Raw genomic sequence first — 20,960 nt, forward strand, 5'->3', positions numbered from 1 at the left:
AAAAAAAAAAAAAAAAAAAAAAAAAAAAAAAAAAAAAACACATCTTAGTAAAACCAATACCTTCTCAGCTTCGCATCGAAGCTAATAAGTACATTGAACACTACGTAGAAAATTTAACATCCATTAAAAGAAAATCTTATATTTTGGAGAAAAAAAAATTGTAATTAATTATTTATATTGTCACAATTATGCATATTTTTGAATATTTACATATATTTTTAGTGAGATTTCATAATTAATATTCTGATAAGAATTAAATAAGAATATGAAAGATTTTTAATTTTTCGAACATAACTTATTTTGTAGTATTGTTCGAATATTATTTTGAAAAAATTTTAATTTTTCAAGGATTCGTTGATATATTTTTTTATTTTTTACTTTGTATATAATAATTTATGTTCTGATAAAAAACAGAGATTTAAAAATTACAATAATTATTTATTATAATAAGAGTTATTATATAAAATTTTTAGTTCGACTAGTAGTACAAAATAATAATCATTTAAAATATACAAGACAATTTTATTGTCAATTACGTTTACAACAGTAGTGTATCTGAGTTATACCAAATAATAATGACTTTGAAAATAATAACTATCAAAGTAATATGTATTCTTTCTATATTGTCTAGACTTTCGTTGTCTAAGGTAAGTTAGATAAAGCTAATACAAATACTTTAGATAAAAATCTATTTTTATCTTACGAGCAGGCGATTTAATTCATAGAACGACTTTTGGTGTAAATTATTTTAATTTTATTAAAATTCAAATAAACATGTATTGAAATAAAAATATTTAAAAATATTCTACTTAATTTTTCAGTATCTAATTATTTCAAGTTTTTATTAATTATAAATTGAATATGTCATTAAATTCATTATAAAGATAAATATTTTATATTTGTTAAAAAAAAAAGACCTCCATGAATATTTTACTCGAAACTAAAATTGTAATATTTATTATTCTTTAAGTATAATTATTAACGAAGTGAGATTATGACATGAATTTTGCAACTATGTATAATTATGTAGTTTTTTATGTAGGACATATTGGTTCAACCTATACGTCACGTACTCCAAATTACTGACCTAAGTTTAAAAATTAATGAAACAGTTGGTAAGTTAATTCACTTAGATCATAAACACTACATGGATAAAGAAATAATTGACATGGACTTGATAATTTATGATAATTTTTTATTATATTATGTAAGTAAAATTTTTTATAACTAAAAATATAACCGATATTATAACGAAATGAAAAAATGTCAGCATAGTCGGATTAAGTATACATGTTATCTGATAGCCATTAACATCACTATCATTAAAAACGCTTCGATTCTAATCTGTGAATTTTTTTGTTGAAATAGTGCATTTTAAAGTCAAATTATTCAAAAATTGAAAATAAAGTAATTTTTTTTACTTTGACAACCAATTTTCCACAATAAAACAATAGTCTGAAAATTTTGTTTTTTTTTTAACAAAGTAGCTCATATTAAAAGCGTTTTTATGATAAAAGTTAAATTTTATAGAACATTCTAGAATATTTTCAAAAATTGAGTTAAAAAAAAAACAATAGGTGTTTTATTGGAAAGCATACTATAAAAAAACTTATTGTATTTTCTGTAATTTATTATAATTACGATAGGATAGGTGTTTTAAAAAAATGTAATTGAATTTTTTAAATTAAAAAAATATACATTTTTATGGCAGTGTAACTTTGAAATATTTTTTTAATTTCTAAAACATTCGAGTGCTCAACCTTTTTACTGTTTTATTTATCAATTTACTCTAATAGATGCCAAAATAATGGACAATATTGTTGATAAATTTGAATATTTTTTTTTCTTTTATAAATCGCTATTTTTAATTATAATCATCATTAATTGTAAGTATTAGAAATATTATAAAAATAAGTAATTTTTTACATATTTTTATTGACTTTATATGCCTATACCTGTTTTCAAGATATTATGACCAGTGATATAATTAGGATTTCATCTTGGGGGAAGGACAAGACACCCAAATCCCCCCATAATTATGTTAATGATGTTATATTATACATTTTTGTGTTAATTATTTTTTCAGTATAACTCAAGTATAATAAATTAAATATTGTCTCTTGATTTTTCTATAAAATTGTGATTTACATAAAACAACACTATTTCATGTTAGTTTTTATAAATGGGTAATATAAATGTTTACAAAAAGTGTAGGAAAAAGTGTTTTACTCCACTCTCTCACAATGAAAAGATTTTTCCAAATAATTATTATAACTTATCAATATTATATTCTCACCCTTTTAATATGTCTTTGAACTATGCATTTTTTAGTAGACTTAATCTTAGGAAAAAAAATCCTCAATATAATTTTGTCAAAGACGACCTTAATTAGAACTAAACTAATTTGTGAGAAATAACTATTATATATGTGTAGTCCAATGACAGGGCTAGAACTCAAAATGTAGAACAAAATGTAGGGAAGAGGGGTATCATACAAAATTTGTTATTCGTCACAAACATTTCATAATAAATAAAGAATATAAAAAGTTTTTATCTAATATGTAAATTGTCGACTGTAAATATTTATTATGGAGGTCTTACATTTCAATACCACTCAAAGATCTATTCTGTTACCACCAATTACAATTTCTCTTAAAGTCTGACAATTGAACACAAAAAGTGTTATTATTTCAGCATTTTTAATTATATTTAGACATTTGTTTAGTTCACTTTTAATATTTGAAAATATTATAAAAGTTATTTACATACATTTAAAAATTTATTTATTTTTGAAAATATCATTTAGTTTAAGCAGATGCAGCTTTCAATAAATATTAAATTTTGGAGTAATTACTATTTAATTTTATTGGAAGCTCTTAAAAATTATTGGAAATGCTTAGGAACATTTTAATATAGCTTGTGATTCCACAAAATATTATATAATATAATATAATAAATTGATTTATTGAAAATTTACGTTAATGTTGACTACTCAATTATGAGCAATTTTTAAAAGCTTTTATTCGACTTAATTTATTATTTTACGGTTATAACAAGCAGTTGTTTAATCATTATAGGGTCGTATAGATCTTATAAAGTGTAAAGAATATTTTCTCAATTGTATTATTTGGAAATCATATGACATATCAAATTTGTGCGAGAATGTTACACGTCTTTTACATTTTGTAAAAATCGGATACATAAATCGTGAGATAAGATGTCCATTTCGAGTAAGTCTATTATAACATACGTAGAGTTTGAGACTTAATACATTTATGAAATTTGTTTGGACCACTTCTGAGACAACAAACTCCATAAAAATGTATCATAGATGTAAACAGTGTCACAGAAACTTTTGTTATTGTGGAGAAAGTGATCCCACAACACCCATCAAAACTAAAATCCTAATTAATATACATTGAATAGGACTAAAAAAAAAAAACATAAATCTATCATTGATTTATTCAGTATGACTAAATTAAACTTTATATATATATTAAGTCCCGAAACCCTAAACACGAGCGTATGAAGATAAGGTTTGTTTTGCTTTATTATTACGATTTTCATCATCATTTAAATGTTAAAAACTGAAATACCATAATGAAATCACATTACTTAAATAATTCAATTATTACTTTTGTAAATTCGTTATGACAATAAAGAAATTATTGTTATTCAAATTTTTAAACGATTTTCTTAATGCATATTTACTTAAGTCTCATAACTGCTTGTACAATAAATAACAAGAGTAAGTTAATTAAAAGATTTACTCGTAGTAAATTTAACTTGATTTTATTTCTATAAATATTTTAGCTATAATAACAATAGGTTTGGATTTTATTACTTGATGAATAAACTTACTACATATTTAATTTTAATTATACATAAATTTTTCCATCTAAAACAGGGCGAGTACAACTTCAAAAATATTACTTTTGATAAAGATACAATTCTTCCAACTATTTTCGGACCATTGGATAAATCGTGGGACTTCAATTCGATCAAATTAAACATAAAGATTTTTAACATCGATCACTTTGTGTTGTTATTTGGTAATGGAAATGCTAAAATCTTGTCTTATAGAAGTAAAAAAAATTAATATCTTAAGATTTTATAAGTACATAGCACAATAAAATATATCTACACTTAATAAAGTAACTAATCTATAAATGTAATCTATTTATAATGTATAATAAAAAATCTTATAATCCGATTAATATGAACTCTTATTGGAACTTTAACCAAATGATTTATGATTTTTTTTCATCTGTTTGCACTAGAGAAATCTGAAGATAGAATTAGCTTATTCCGCAAAATATTGAGTACTGTGATTTTCTAAAAATAGTCATCGTAAACAGTGAAATCCTCCCCCAAATTATTTTAGATTGCAACCAGCACAAACAGGCAGAAAAAATTAAAAACCAAAAATTGACGCTTATCTTTATTTTAATTTTATTCAGTGGCGGCTCGTGGCTTGGACAACGGGACGATCGCATTCCCAACTGAAAATTAATTAACAGAAGAAAATTAATTGTATATTCTTGATTCTGCATTTTTATTAAATGTGCAGATTTTTAAATAGTAAAATAGTAATAACAAATTAGTCGTGTGCGAACATTTAAGTTGTTTCTCTCAGTATATGCGAGTACGCACACACACACACACACAGACAGTGTTTGGACGACCGGCAGCGTCCAACGGTAAAATATTAGTATATTTTTATATTGGTAATTTATTTTTAGAATTAACTACTTGTCGTTATCGGTTGTTATAATAGTATAATCACTAGTATTATTATTTTCATTCCTATTTTCTATTGCGACCTTTAATATAATAATATTTGTATTGTGTTTTATTTTATTATGTTTAATTTGACAATTTTTTATAACTATGACTAGCGATACAATATAAATAAAATCGCATCTCCGCCATCAACACCCACGAACAACCACTGAATTTATTACAAATTAATCTTAGTTTGTAGACACGCTACTGTTTAGCATTACTAACCTAATTTCAAATCCTTAGTGAATAATTGAATAAATAGAAATACCTGATTTGTGTATTACTACAAGACTATGAAAGGCATAATATCTACTAAATTTTTATAAATGTTTATTGTTGGTCAATTAAAATTTGTCTACCGAATGTTTCCAATATTTTTACATATTATATCGTATTGTGTAGTACTCGTGTCGTTGTTAAATAAGTCCTTAGCTTAATACAATTTTAATTTACTAATCTATTATCGAATATATAATGTTCGAATAATCGTCAAAGTAGACATTTAAGTATGAACATTTTATTTTGTTTTAAAACCGACACTTAAAATCGAAACTGAAACCGTAGACATCTCAAACGTTTTCAGAACTTCTGATTGAAAAAAATTGATTTAATAGATAATAAATTCTAAAAATGTATTAAAGTATAAAAATGAAATTAAAACATTAAAAATATTGAGATTATATTATTGATAAACATTCTTTTTATTATTGTACATTTTGTTATATTTCCGTTATTTTTTCGAAGAAGAAGAAAAATTAATAACTTGTAATGCCATTTTCAAGAATTCTTTTTAAATCACTAAGAAACGTTTTTCTAACATTAATGTTAATGCTAAATATACCTTTTATTCATTTGGTGTAATCAGTACTTAAATAATTGTACAATAAATAAATAATTTATTGTTAAATCAGCATTCAAAATGGTGTTCTTTAATTTATGATGTAAACAATTTGAACATGATGTAATAATATTTTGGTAATCATATTATAATTGTAGAAAGTATTTGATCTCATAGTAGAGTTATCGACTAGCAGCTATTAAAACTATAATGTCATTAAAATTTAATATAATGAATTAATATAAAATTTTAATAAAACACAAGTATAAATAATATTAATAAATACTTTATTTATTTTAATATGAATAAGTAAAATATAAATTAATTTATAAAATATTATTAATAAAAATAATTTTTGTATTTTTAATTATTATTTAGAAGTTTTCACAATAAATGGTAAGGATAAATTATTCAAAATATTTTATAGCACATATGTTGCGACATATGATTTTTGGAGTAAATAAATATATTATGAAAGCAAAATAGTATTAAAAAATATTCGTTGGATAAAAAATAAAATATATTTGTCATAAACTTATATATTGAAAAAATGAAACGATTAATATGTTTTTGATTGTACTTAATTGACCTCATTTACAACAGACTTCGTGCATTTAATGCTATTTGGTCCACATTGATGGAGCTGTTAGTACGTCCCCTGATAAAACATTTTCAATAGTGAAAATATATTTTGGTGTTAATTAATACTATTATTTTATAAAAATATTAATCATTTTGATACTAAACAATGAAACTGTCTAAAACTTTTGAAATTTTATTCAACTAATTAATAATTATACTAAAAAACTTACACTTGTTTTTTATAATAGCAAATTTTTTGTATTTACAAATAATACTGTACTTTTTACCAAATTATTAAAATAACAACAAAATTATTGAAAATGTCCTACTCATCACTTTATGCCACTATTAGAAAAGTATTAGTAACGCTAATTAAAATTTTAGTTTTGAGAATTGCTTTATTTATTTCATATTCGTTTTATGTGAATAATATTTTAAGTTTAAATAATAATAAATGTCAATAACAGATGAAATTTCATTTTGAGATGTATAAAATTTATCTCGTAAGTAAATCCACAATTTTGTATTATAACTGGATTGTCTGAAGAAAATACAGAACAAGATTTAAGGTTAAAATATTAAAATATAGTATACCTTTAGATCCTGCATGACGATTAATTGAGCAGTTTAAGAGTTTATTATTATTGACACAAATATTTCATTAATAATTATAAATTAGAAAATAAAAAAAAGATTTTGGAATAAATATTTCTATCGGTGAAAAAGTTTTCTATTAAATTCACAGATATTTTTTTTTTATGACTAAAAAGGATTTGTAATTTGAATTGATTTTTGAAGAGTTTAGCAAGTGTACATGTTACGGCATTTCATTTGTATAGTACAAAAATACATATATCATATATTTATATGTTTTGAATTTTCAAATGAGATAAAACACATAGTAGTCAAAAAAAGTGAAATATTACGACGGTTCTGACAAACCATTGCGGTCATGCCCATGGGGAAATTAACGGCAAATGTCACATGGGTGAGAGATATTACCCATATATTATTATAACTGCTAGAATTATATTTTACTTTTACAAAGGTATGTAAAATTTTTGGATTTTTTTCCATTCGTATCTTTGCAGATTAAAAAAACTGTAGGTAAATGTAACCGTTAAAAGACAAAATTTTATGAAATGTTAGATAATGAAAATTTGGTAGCACCAATTCTTTATAGTTTTCTTAAAATGAACTTTTGTTGCGCATCCATATGGGATACATTTGCACATAATTGAAACTGAATAATGAAAAAGTATTCATGGGCTAATAATTATTTTCTCTTAAATTCAAAAATAACCATTAAAACTGAGTTGTTTTATAATATAATAGATATAAAATAATTATTTAATGTTTATTAAATACCCTTAATGATTACATCATGTGTAAAATATAATTTTAAGTATTATAACAATCTCATGAATTTTACTACGAGAATTTTCAATAAAAAATTGACTAATAATTTTACAATCATTAATTAAAATCATGTATCATTTATAGGCAGAGGTTTATGCAAAGTGACGACACACTAATTGCCTACAGGTAAACGTCGGATAGATGTGGTCGACTAAAAATTATAGTAATGTTATTTACTTGCAGTGGAGAACCCCTTGGCGGTGACCAAGACGCGGTGATCACTTAGAAATGCCCTTTACCGCAATTGTTTTCGCGCCTTCTCTTGTAAACGCGTTTGCGCCGCCGCGGACGTTGGTCATTGCCACAGAAATCTAAAAGGGGAAATAATAATAATAACAATAATATAACTATTACAGTGCACACTGTACACATACAAATAGCGTTTTATTGATTATTGTACAAAACGGTAGACCGTGAAGGGTTGATAAAGTGGTGGCGAATAATATAATTTATTGTAAAAATAATAACTACTATACCTATATATTATTTAATTTTTTTTTATTCGGAATAACATAAAAGTATATACGTCTCTCGCATAATTAATTATACACCATCGTAATATAGATATATTATTTATTATTATTATTTTTTTAATCGGATCCCGTCCATCAATAACAATTGAATTATCACCGACGATTAATTTTAAATAATATTTTTAGGACGCGTTTTATATCCATTTTTCACCCCAATATTTTTTCAACTTTAATGTAATAATTTTCCTCTTTTTTTAATTCCATCGTTCAGCGATTGTTATTTTTGTAACATATATTACATTTTACACCGCATTGTATTTAGTCATAGAAATTAACGACAGATAACAAATAAAAGAGACTTTTTCAAGAAACATTATGCGACCTGTGTCATTTTAGAAAAACTCCAATAGTCTAAAAAAGTTTTATAATACTTCAAGAATAAATAACTATAATCCTAAACGGACTTACAAAGTAAAAAGTACTAGTAAATAGTCTATTTAATCGTTCTCATAGAATAGACTATTCACTGTTGCACTTTCTCAGAGGATTAAAACTTTCAATCTAAATGATAACATAATCTTTGTCTCCGTCACCCTCTAACCCAAGATTCTGTACATACAAGTTCTAAATATATCCATTTATAATTAATTGTACATATTAATATTTTTATTTTACTCCTGAAATGTTTAAAGATAAGCAAAAAATTAAAAGAACTTTGCCTATTTTGAAATCTTCAAGGGGCAAAATAGAAAACTACTTGTTTACCTAATGTATGTCAAGAATATGTTCTGGTGTTATCATTTATCGTTCGGCGTTGGTGAATTCTCTGTGAAAACGGCAATACCTATGCACGGACTTTTATGGTATAAACAAGTAAACATAAAAAATGTAACACATAATATTTTAATATGTGCTTAAATTTCTACAAATAAAATATAAACAATTTAGTAATATTACGAATTTAGAACCACCTAGGGTTTTTTTAAGGTTATTTTGTTTAGATCTAGATCTAAACAAATCTTGCTAGATCTTTATCTAGCAAGTACTACAGGATTAACTAAATAAATAAATGAGATGATTTTTTTTATGTTTCTCAAGTTTTGTTATATAATTTATTGTTATAAATTTAAGTTCATTAAATAATACTGGTCCGCAATTTTCATTCTTCAATAATGTTGACATTTATAAATTCAGAGAATGACTTAAACTTCTTTGAATTTTCAGTTTGAGAAGTTATTAATTAATACGAAATGCGTCATTAACTATATTTTCTTATGTTACTTTGAGAAGTTTAGGACCTCCCTAGGTACCACGTGTTGAATGAAAAATAAAGTGGTTTCAGTTTGTTACATCATCCCCAAGAAAATAATTTTATTAAAACTAAACGTTTTTTTATTTTTGTATTTGTAAAACAACTGAGATATGAAAAAGTAAACCACAGCAATGAAGTATTTTGTTTACTTCAATAATTTTACTCAAATTGAATAAATATATTTATTTTAAAATTCATTGTCACTTTTTCGAAATGTCAGAAAAAGGGGTTTTAAATTTAAAATTTCATAAAATTTGGAAAGAGCAGTTTCCAGGGTTATCACTCCTTAAAAACAATTTTTTTCTTGTAGTAGTAGGGTTGCTTTTGTGACCCTGTTAGTAGTTAAATCTAAAAGAATGCTACCACAGAAAAAAGTTTGTAAATTACTGTTGTAGTCTAATAGATAAATGCATGTATCTATATTTTTAATAGGCATACGTTTGTTAAAATCATATAGGTTATGTTCACTGAATGATTAAAATAAACGGTTATTAACAGCCCAGAGATATTCCCATATGCCATAGTGAAAATGTATGGAGTATTTCAACGGTAAGTTACATATCACAGTGGGTGTTTATTACAGTCTTAAACTTAAATGATAACAAAAGAAAAACCTTATCATAAATAAAAAAATAATTTTTTGAATAAATTTATTGTACGTTGCATTACGAATAAATAACTTCAAAGTTTTAATTTATTAATTATTAATTTCAAATAATTTTTAAGTTTGTACATCTAGAGCAGCAAAAAATTGCCAAGTCATGAAAGTTTGCCCAATGACAATATTTGACATATTAATGGATAATAGATTTTTTTTAATTTTCACTTAAAGTGAAGTTATTGTTGCTAAGGAGTACGCAAATTCAAATACGGAATATATTAATTAATAATTAGACTTTACTAGAAATACAAATTTTTGCTCTTACTATTGCGAACAATAAAAATGAAATTAAAAAAGAATTGAAAGTGATAAATGCTATTAATAGTACATGTATGGGGTAATAACACTGTGTGTTTCAATGTTTGAATAACTTCATTAGTTCTTAAAAATACTAAGAGATTCTATAGAAATAGCTAATTTAAGCGTATTAAAAAGCTTGACGGGGTTCAATGGTAATAGAAGTAGCTCGTGTTATTTTAGCTATACGGACTACGAAAATATTCAATCGTTACTTAATGATGTTCTCACTGTGTTTTATTTTTGTATTTTATAATATAAGTTGTACAAATTATTACTGTACATCCATTGACATCCCCTTATACTTAAAATTAACCATCTTTAATAAGTAGCATATTTTAAAAAGATTTAAAAAATTTAAAAAATTTTTGGAACGAATTTCCTATTGGTGAATTGGGATGTGATATTGATTTTGCGGTGGGACCTAACTCAAAAAATGCGAAAATCTGGCATTTTCTCAAATTTTCTCGAATTACATAGCAGTATTATAATTGCAGCTTTTATGTTAGTATTACCAAGAAGTTAATTTATGATCATTATAAGCTAAAGCCTATAAAAAACCTCTTTTTTGAGGAATAAATGAAAAAATTTGATTCACCTCTTAGTAATTGGAAATCTAAATCCACTTTTATTCAAATGATTTTTTATTTAATTACATAGAGCATAAATTTATACGGTAGTGCTATTTTGAGTTATTTTTTAAATCTCTAAAATAGAGGGGTATGCTTCCTATTTTCAGACGATGTACTGATCAATCCAGTGAGTGTTGTAAATGAAGAAAGAGATTTTATTTGCGAAAAAAAAAAATAAAAAAAACGTTCTTTGTTTTATTTAATATTGTATTCCTTAGACTTTGAGCGACATTTGGTATTAAAAATGGTTAAAATTGAGCTCTTGTTGACTAAAAAATATTGTCACTAAATTTTTGTTATAAATAAAATAAATCGAGTGATTTTAATTCATCTAGATTAAGATTATTAGCAATTTTATAATATCTCTAAAGATCTTAATTTTTGTAAAAAGAAAAATTATACTTTTTAGAAATAATAAAAGTTTATGATACTATTAAAAAAATAAAAAAACAGATCTTTTAATTTTATAACAAAAAATTAATGTAAACTTCATTTTTTGTAATTTAAGATTTTTTTGTAATCTCTTAACTCTTCGAATTTGTGGCCTATATATGTATTATTTGGAGCCGTCCTTAATACAGTTTTAGGAACATTTAATATATATTATCCTCCCCTCAAAAAAAAAAAGTTTTTGTATTATATATTTCCGGAACAAAACGTGTAACGGAATTGAAAACGTTTTCAATTAGTGTAAAACAGTAACTGTCAAGTTTACTAATTTAACTGTAACAAATGAAATTTTAATAGATGGGTTTCATCGGAGTTCTAATAGAATAATGTTTAATCATTCTATGTTAAACGACAAATTTAAAAAAAATCTAAAAGTGTAACATAGCAAATGACAATTTGCAACTAAAGTAGTGAAATCATTTTTTTTTTTTTTTTGACTAATTGTAATAAAATTGAAAACTTTTTAAAAAATCAAATATTTAAATAAACTTTATAAAATAAAATAATCATTAGATAAAAAATCTATTTAAAACCTAGTTAACAAAAAAAAATAAAAAGAATTTTTAGGTTAAAAAAATAATACGAACCTTGCCAAAAAAATCAAAATTGGGCCTTAATTTATGATTTCAAATACACTAAATGAATTGCAGGATTAAAGGGGTTCAGGGAGGGTGGTCTCCGTGGCCGACAGATTTTGAAGTCTTATTCAATTTGACATTTTTTTAAATTTTTGAATTACTTGAATTTTATAAACTAGTGATATTATTTAAATGTGTAATATTGTATATTTATTATGATAAAATATGTGTATTGAGTAATTATTCCGTGAATAATTATTAAAACATGATTCAATTATTTTTAAATGTTGACTATATTAATAGTCCCCATCTATCTTAAATTATTAATTGTCAAAGTCTTTAGATAAAAATATTTTACATGAAACGAAAAAAGTAACCCAAAATGTTAACGATTATATATTTGATAGGTCCTTTCACTGCTAAGAAAATACCTATGTGGTAAGATATCTTCCGGGCCCATATTTGCCTTTTTTCGTTCTCGATTCTTTCATTTTAAATAATCGACAATGACTTTGCTAATTTAATTACTATTTGCTATTTTTCTAGTTCCATTGCACCTACATTTTATAGTCAAAACTATTAGATTGAAATCCGAACGTATTCGTGCATTATTAACTAAAATTTATGATACAACTATCATTATTTATTTAGGACTACTTATTGTGATTTTATGGCGGACGACGTTGTTTTTATAGATAAGACTAGAAGTGGTTTTACAAAACTTTTATTAATAGCTCTGTGATCGGCAAACGCTTAGGTTTTTCACGCATACGCTTTTGATCAGTTTTACGTTTTGTCGTCTCCGCTTTACTTCGAAAATATATTTAATTAGAATTTTAGAGTATAAAATATATACGTAAAAAAATTTTTAAATTTATTGTTTTTTTTTTCTCGTAACGTGCAACGTTTTACTATCAACAGCTGTCAAAGTTATCGAGATAGATTTTTTGTTTACTAAGCTCAAAGAAAGTGAACACTGCTCTTAATACGTTTTATTCGGTGCAGTGTTGTTTAAATATTTTTCCAATTAAAATACAAGTGTACCGTTTTCCCGACCGGAAGCAAACAAACATGGCCGACGCCGAGTGCATCGATTTACTAGAAAAGGTATTTTTTAATTCTATGTTTTCTCTTAATGCTGTTTAATGCAATAACTATGTGGTTCTAATTAATTAACTTTTAATATTAAAGTTGCAACTAGTTCTACAGTTTAGCATGCATAACTTTTAAACCAAATTTTATGAAAATATACTTTTTTTACTATTCTAAATCAGAAGTGGAGTAAACAAATGAGATAACTATAATTGCATTTATAATATAAAATGTACGTATTATTACTTAGAAGTAATAATTGTACCCTGTAAAGATTAAAATTATTTAATAGAAAGTTAAATGTAGATTGATAAAGTGAGTATATAGTGATTTCCCCTTTAAGCGGCGTATTAAAGGCTTAAGCGCCCCGGGGCAGTTTGTATTTGATGGCCCCTGGATATTTTTGTTTAACAAAAAAAAAATTGTTTAGGTTACCTCGAAAAAAATGATTGACTTAAACAACTTAGAATATGCATTAATGCAAGGACATGTATTATAAATAACATTATATACTTTTTAGTACAGCATTTGGGTCTCTTACAATCAAATAAAATCCTTTATTTATAGGAGATTCTTGAGAATACATACCTATCCGATCATTTAGCTTCTCAGTCTCTCTCATCTAAAATTATCTTTTCTATGTTTATTTACAAATATCCAACCCCACTCTGTCTTATGAACTTTATAGTTGTTAATTTTAATATTTCAAAATCAATGAAAAATTATATTGTCCATAAAACACTTTTTAATAATAGCCTAGTTCAAACGTCAACGTCGTCTAAGACTAAGCCTACAGAAAATATGGACCCAAAAATGATGGAAGTTGTTATACAGAGTGATAATTTAACTTACACAATATCTTTAAAAATATAACACATCATATCATTTTTTCTTTTCAGATATTAATAGTATTCTAGGTTTTATAATTTCCTAATGTGGTCCTATCCACCTTAAAAGTTTATTAACTTTAGTTTTTTAAATGGTAACATGTTTACTCGCCAATAACTTATGGACTAGTAGTAATAAGATATTAGAATTATTATATAATAGTGGGAGGAGTTTAATATATTAAACTTTAATGTACAATTTCTATTTACTTGTATTTATAGTGTTATTAAATTGATATTTTTATCAAATTTATGATATTATAATTTTAATATTTTATTGAACATATGGATTAATATATGACCGGTATAGTTAAAAATATTTCCTTTATTTCTATACCTAATACTATTTGGTACAAGTTATATTTACGATGGGTTCTAGTGTAACACAATTCACCACCTCCCAAAAAATCAACAATAAATATATACAATATTCAATTTCTTACTGTAATGAGATATGTTTTAATAACTTCTGGTTCATCAGTTAATTTTCGTATTGTTTTAGGAGAGGATTTCCAAAGAGTTAAAAAATCGTTTGTTTGAGTGGCGAGAAATTGTTGTAATTTTATATTCGTTAATGGCATGGGAAAAAATATGGTTTCCAATGGTAACAGTAGCATATATTTCAATATTTTATATGTAAGTAACAATAATTTGTGAATTATAAGGAATATGGTTAATTTAGAGTATAAGCTTTACAGCATTAAAATTAAGAACATACTGATGTCTTGTGTACCTATTAAACAAATAATTAATTAATTTAAACCTAAAAAACTATAATTGATTATTTGTGACTAATGAATTAAAAATATATAAGATAAACCCAACTCCACAAAAAGAATTTTGAAAACAATATTTATCAGCGCTAAACAACTACAAATCAAAAACCTACAAAAGTATTTGTTTGACATTGAAAATTTTGATGAAATACGCGTAACCGCTGATTTTTTAAAATGTTTTTGGTGATTTTAAGTCTATTTTATTTATTTTTAGTTAGTGTACGCATAACCATAACGTATTAAAACGTCTTAAAATTGAAAGTTTTATCAATTCAATAGCTTTGATCTTAATCCATCAAGTATTGGTTTGATAAAAAAATTATTTACAAAATAATTTGTTTATTTGTTTTATGTAATTTTATAAAAAAATATTTTATAAATATAAATTTAGTACATATTTTATGGAAAGTTTACTTTATTTTATAAAGTTTGTTTAAAGAATTGATTTTTTATAAGTTTTCATTTTTATTACAGACAAAATAATAGTAAAAATGTAACGATTATGTCGCTCATACACGAATAAGGCCCTCAAAATCTGAAGGCCGCAGAGACCACCCTCCCTGAACCCCTTTAATCCGGCAATTCATATAATGTATTCGAAATCATAAGGCTTTTAAATGTCGATTACACTGAAATGTATTAAAGCCCAGTTTTTAATTTTTTAGCGTATTATTTTTTAAACCTCAAAACTTTTTTTTTTGTCAACTAGATTTTTTATTCGATGATTATTTATTTATTTATTGTTAAAGTAATGCCTATATGGGCAATGAGTACAGTTAATCTACATTATATAAAAACAATATTTAAGTATATGTGTATAATAAGATAAACATATTACTAAGACCTTAAAACAGAAAAAAAAATATATAAATAAGCAAATTTTAAGTATCATTTCGATATAAAATAATATTTAAAGTTTCATTTTCTTTAACATGGCTAAATTATGGCGATGGAAATCAAAGGCAGGTAAAAAATTACAAAACAGTAACATACGATTTAGTGGTGAGTTATGACTATAATTATGTTTTTGTGTAGGTAAATAGAAAAAGGAAGACTCTCTGAAATTAGTAGCAGAACTATTTTTATATTATTATTATCTAATCTATAATTACATATCGAGTAACTCTTTTTGCGAGTGAAAGTGATTTGTGAACATTTACTAGCATTAATAAATAGTTTATTTTATTGGCACCAATTAAAAAATCTTATCAAATCAGTCTGAACTTTAACACAATCTGTAACAATTGACAAATAAAAGTTTAGGTCACCTACAAACAATAGATATTTACAGTGTTGAAAACAGGAATTTACTTCATTCATAAATAGGATGAATTGGTGAGGTGACAGGTGTCCTCCTTGGGGAACGTTTAAGACCGCAGACGTATACTTTCCGATTTTGACTTGTTATTTTCTATTAACTAAGTAAGATAAGAATCATGATTGCATTTGTCCACTAACCCCTAGATATGTTAATTTTTTAATTAAAATATGATGATCAAAGGCTTTTCTAAGGTCAATATAAACCGCATCAACGCGGCCACCTAAACTAATATTTGACACTATGTCTGTATAATTGAACAGTAAATTTGTAATTGTAGATTTCGCTAAATGAAAGCCATGCTGATTATCGTCTGAAATTAGCTTAAAAACAATATAAAGTTTGGGTTCTAATAATTTTTCTAATAATTTAGGAAGTGCTCAATTTAGAGATAGGTCGGTAATTACAAATATTTTGTCTTTGGCCAGATTTAAATATAGGATATACATAACTATATTTCCATAAATTAGGAAAGACACCAGAGGAAAGAGATAATGAAAACAGATAGTGTACAAGATGGGTTAGGGCATATTTACATTTTTTAAACACAATTTCCGAGATTTTATCTGGACAAACACTAGTACTTAAACTTAATTGAGTGAGATCCTCAAATACTTCGGTGATAGAAACACAGCAAGTTGTCAAACAGATATTACTATTGTTCAATTCAAAAATTCTGGACTGAGCCGCAGTATTAGATGAATAGCTAGAAGAAAAATATTACCAAACTTTTTCGTCATAACACTTAGGTCATTTGAAGGGGCATTTTTATATTGTAATATTATCGGAAGCGTATTAATATTTTTGCAGTTTTTCACATATTTCCAGAATTGTTTCGGATTAGTGAATAATTTATTTTGTATACTTAATCGTTTGCATTGCGTCCTAGAATTAGAAAATTAATTGTACACTTCTATAGAAGCTGTTTGTTTGAATTGCTTATGAAGTTTTTTTTTCTTTTTTATTAAGAGTTTCAGCTCTTTAGAAAACCAAGTAGGATAATGAGTGGTTATTAGGAAATACTTTAGGTACAATTGAATCAATTATTTTTAAAATTTTTTTAAAGCAAGATTAATAGCAACTTGTTTATATAAATTAGACCAGTTAATATTGTTTAGAGCTCTTGATATAGTATTGTAATCGGCACGAAAATAATCATAATACCAATCATTTTATTTCAAATTATTTACCTAATTAGATATATTATTAACACTAATCCATATTGGTGAGTGATTTTGGGACTTAATAATCATTAGATCTAGTGACCATTGAATTATTATTACTTACAAAAACAAGATTAAGTATTTTACCAAATTTATTTGGAGTTGGATTGACTTGATATAAATTTAAATCAGTAAATGAATCGAAAATTTATTCAATTCCCGGCAAATTTGATCTAGTATGAATAAGACCTAATTTATCATTTTTGAAAATAACTCCAGGCAGATTATAGTCCCTGGTTAGAATAAAAGTTGTGTTAGAATTAGAGTATAACGATAACAATGACTCAACAACTTCAAGATGTGCAGCATGAACACTTACTAGACTATTTGTAACACGTCTTCTTCTTCTTCTTCTTCTTCTTCCTCGCCTTAATCCCAACTACTTGGGGTCAGCCAACCTTATCTTAAACTTCTACTTAACACGATCTTCCACTTCATTTACGCTCACATCACCCGTCCTCATATTGCATTCAATAACATCCCTCATATCTATTTTGGTTTTGTTCTACCTCTTCTTCCTTGAACATTTATTTCTATAACTGTTCTTGAAGCTTCCGATTCCTCTATCCTCATAACATGACCAAACATCCAAGTCTATTTTCTCTCATCTTATCCACGATTGAGGCTACGCCTATACTCCCTCTTATACCCTCGTTCCTTATTCTATCTTTTCTAGTCACTCGTCAATACCACCGCTCTTTTGCACAACTAATCCAAAATACTTAAAACTTTTCACCTCTCCAATCATGTCCTCACCTATTGTCACTGATCTCCTCATTTCATCGACCTCGTGTTTTCATTTGTCAAACTCGTACTCTATATACTCTGTCTTACTCCTACTTATTCTTAAACCCTTTTCTTTAAGAGCTAATCTCCACACCTCTAGCCTTTGATTAATTTTCTCCCTATTTTCTCTTATTAACACTATATCGTCAGCAAACAACATGTACCATGGTACCTCTCCTTGTATTTCTCTAGTAATTTCATCCATCACTATAGAAAATAAGTAGGGGACTTAAAGCAGAACCTTGGTGCACTCCTACTCTTACCCGAAAACCTTCTATTTATATTTAATATTTTACAAAATATTGATACCGGTCTAAGATATTAAATGTATAAATTCGCTGCATAATATCTCATGTATTCTCGCAAATTAAGTGGATAGGTACGGTGTTCAAGCTGCGGTTCGTCGCAAGTGCTACAACCACAATGGCGTAATTACATTGTATCATGATTTTGTGTATTAAATAAATGTATTATTGATATAAATGTTAAGTATTACAATATTAAATGTTATAATTGATATAAATATGTATATCAGTGTAATTTGTGTAATGGGACTATTAATGTCATAGTGATACCAGTCGTGACTGTTCCTATGCGGTGTAGTCACGTACGTGACAGATTTTGTACAGTTGTCCAGTAGCAATTGCGCTACGGACACCAGATTTTACAAATAATATTATGAATTACGGCAGCAACGAGACACCTTGATCGTTTACATTAATTCTCATAAATTCCTGGTACTAGATTTTGATAAAACACAAAATTACTGATCTAAAATATTGTGTAACTCGTTGCCCAATACTTTATGAACTTGGTTGGGTTAAATTGATTTCCTCTATTCGACATGCTATTAAACGTTTTTACCATGACTCGAATACAATAATAATTTTTAATTGAATTGTCTTATAAAACACACACTCAGGTATATATGGTTAATGAACTGTTCAACACTAAACTTAATTTGGACGACTGGGCTGGTACTCACGTTGATGGACTTTTTCGTCTCTGGTCCACTTCAAAGATTACTACCGCCAAGCAGTTGGGATCAAGACAAAGAACGCGTATACTCATTGGTTTGCGGATCCGTAACCGACTATTATGTGACATTCAGGCTATATGCAGAACGGTTTTTTAAGCTTAGGCAGACCAACACAAGATTGGTAATTCAATATTGTGCTAAAAAATGATCAAATCGTATTATTTGTTCTTATTATAATTTTTAGTTTCACTCTGTCTTGGCTGTGACGTTTTTCAGTCTATTGTATGTTGGGATAACGTTTAATAATTTGTTAGTGTCATATGTTACAGGTACAATTGTTTATTTTTAACATTTATAAAACATCAGATGTGTATAGTAGCGTATTTATATAGGAAGGGGCATGGGGACACGCACCCCCCACTGTCATGTCTATGTAAATGTAAATATAATTTTTTATCTTTTTGGTGTTAATTTGAGAAAATTCGTTATTATCTAAGTTAAAAAAGGTCGTCAAAAGTTTACACGATAATTAAGAAAAGAAAACAATTGCCACCCCCTCCTATTACAATAGTGCTATATAAGATTCAGCCACAATAACCCTCCTTTGAGCTTAGGTGCAATTTAGATAACATTTTTACAGGGTCTTATTATATCTAACTTCTTCCTCTTAATAATTTATTTTAAATAATTGTATATATAGTGTTTCTAAAATTTTGTAGGGCCTAAATCCCTTTAAGTCTTCTCAATTTGCACCTAAACTCTTAAAAAGCAGTAGATTATATAGTTGTATTGAAAATTGAAAACATTATGACCAAACTTAAAATAAGCAATATTGTTCTTTAGTTTTAGCCATTTTATTGTTTCCTGGTTTCAAAATGAGGTCAGAATACATCGAAGATTTACTACAGAAATATTTACATTCAGTTTTGTCAAGATTTTGGCCAAATAATGATATTATGACGTCTTCGTAGAATTACACTTCCGCTTTTGTATGACAATAGGTTATTTTTACATTTTATTTTTGAAAAATCAACGATCAGTGAAATTACAATGTTTAAGTATGAATTGTGGTGTGTTACGTGCGCATCATAAGCAGTGCTCACCACATTTCACAATACATTTTTCTCATGTTTTTTAGCACAGTGTTGTTTAACTTCAAAAATTAAACGCAATATTTTATAATTCTACATAAATATCCCTATTATATACTTTTGTTATCAGTGTATTTAAAAGTAACAGTTGATACAAACGTGTCAACATGCAATTTCTCATTCTGTTTGAAATTGTTAACAACACGCTGAACAATTTAAAGACTATTGTAGTGATATCATATCAAATTTCAAATTGATTATTTACACTAGTGTATTTTATACAATGGTTTCTGTTATTATATATGTTAAATTATTTAAATAATGTAAAAACTCCATAACACATAAGGCATTTTTGAAATTCAATGTACATAAAATTAACGTGAAGCCTTTGTGTAATAAATTTAGTATGCTATGTTAACCATTTATTTTCATTAATTTATTAGTTATTTTATTCCAAAAATATATTTTAATTTAGTAAAAAAAACCATTAATATTTTAAAATTAAGGTTGATCATGAATAATGAGAACAAGTTCTGTGTATAATATTTATTATTATTTAATGCAAATAATAATAACAATAATAAATTCAATAATGACTTTAAAATACATTATAAATGTAATAACAGATGATATTTATAACTATAAATGTTAATAAATAATTGTAACACTATATAAAAAAAGTAGTTTTTTTAATTAATGATATTAAATTTAAAAGTATAAATAATAAATTTTAAAATAATTTCACTAACCTAATATAAATACAGTACAAATATTAAATTAA

General features: G+C 25.7%; 2 protein-coding genes across 2 annotated transcripts; both read left to right on the top strand.

Annotated features, from left to right (window-relative positions):
• Positions 1–530: 530 nt before the first annotated feature.
• LOC126899041 (uncharacterized) lies at positions 531–4,122 on the top strand. The gene is made up of 4 exons (XM_050673550.1): positions 531–647; positions 1,043–1,207; positions 3,078–3,230; positions 3,908–4,122. The coding sequence occupies exons 1-4, from the start codon at positions 576–578 to the stop codon at positions 4,097–4,099; spliced, it is 582 nt and encodes a 193-aa protein (XP_050529507.1). The 5' UTR covers positions 531–575; the 3' UTR covers positions 4,100–4,122.
• Positions 4,123–12,775: 8,653 nt separating this feature from the next.
• LOC126900109 (ADP-ribosylation factor-like protein 6-interacting protein 1) lies at positions 12,776–20,597 on the top strand. Its single transcript, XM_050675584.1, has 5 exons — positions 12,776–13,134; positions 14,509–14,642; positions 19,032–19,269; positions 19,333–19,417; positions 19,932–20,597. Exons 1-5 carry the CDS (start codon positions 13,099–13,101, stop codon positions 20,057–20,059), a joined length of 621 nt encoding a protein of 206 aa, XP_050531541.1. The 5' UTR covers positions 12,776–13,098; the 3' UTR covers positions 20,060–20,597.
• The last annotated feature ends 363 nt before the right edge of the window (positions 20,598–20,960 follow it).

The sequence above is a fragment of the Daktulosphaira vitifoliae genome, unplaced genomic scaffold (assembly GCF_025091365.1).
Source record: "Daktulosphaira vitifoliae isolate Bord-2020 unplaced genomic scaffold, ASM2509136v1 Scaffold_2, whole genome shotgun sequence".
Classification (NCBI taxonomy): domain Eukaryota; kingdom Metazoa; phylum Arthropoda; class Insecta; order Hemiptera; family Phylloxeridae; genus Daktulosphaira; species Daktulosphaira vitifoliae.

Excerpts from the sequence above, each read along its gene's own strand:
- LOC126900109 (XM_050675584.1), top strand. The coding sequence starts at position 13,099 with ATGGCCGACGCCGAGTGCATCGATTTACTAGAAAAG. Across the intron at positions 13,135-14,508 it reads GCATCGATTTACTAGAAAAG|GAGAGGATTTCCAAAGAGTT; the intron begins GTATTTTTTAAT and ends GTATTGTTTTAG. Across the intron at positions 14,643-19,031 it reads TATATTTCAATATTTTATAT|GTATATATGGTTAATGAACT; the intron begins GTAAGTAACAAT and ends ACACACACTCAG.
- LOC126899041 (XM_050673550.1), top strand. The coding sequence starts at position 576 with ATGACTTTGAAAATAATAACTATCAAAGTAATATGTATTCTTTCTATA. Across the intron at positions 1,208-3,077 it reads ATAATTTTTTATTATATTAT|GGTCGTATAGATCTTATAAA; the intron begins GTAAGTAAAATT and ends TAATCATTATAG. Across the intron at positions 3,231-3,907 it reads AGATAAGATGTCCATTTCGA|GGCGAGTACAACTTCAAAAA; the intron begins GTAAGTCTATTA and ends CATCTAAAACAG.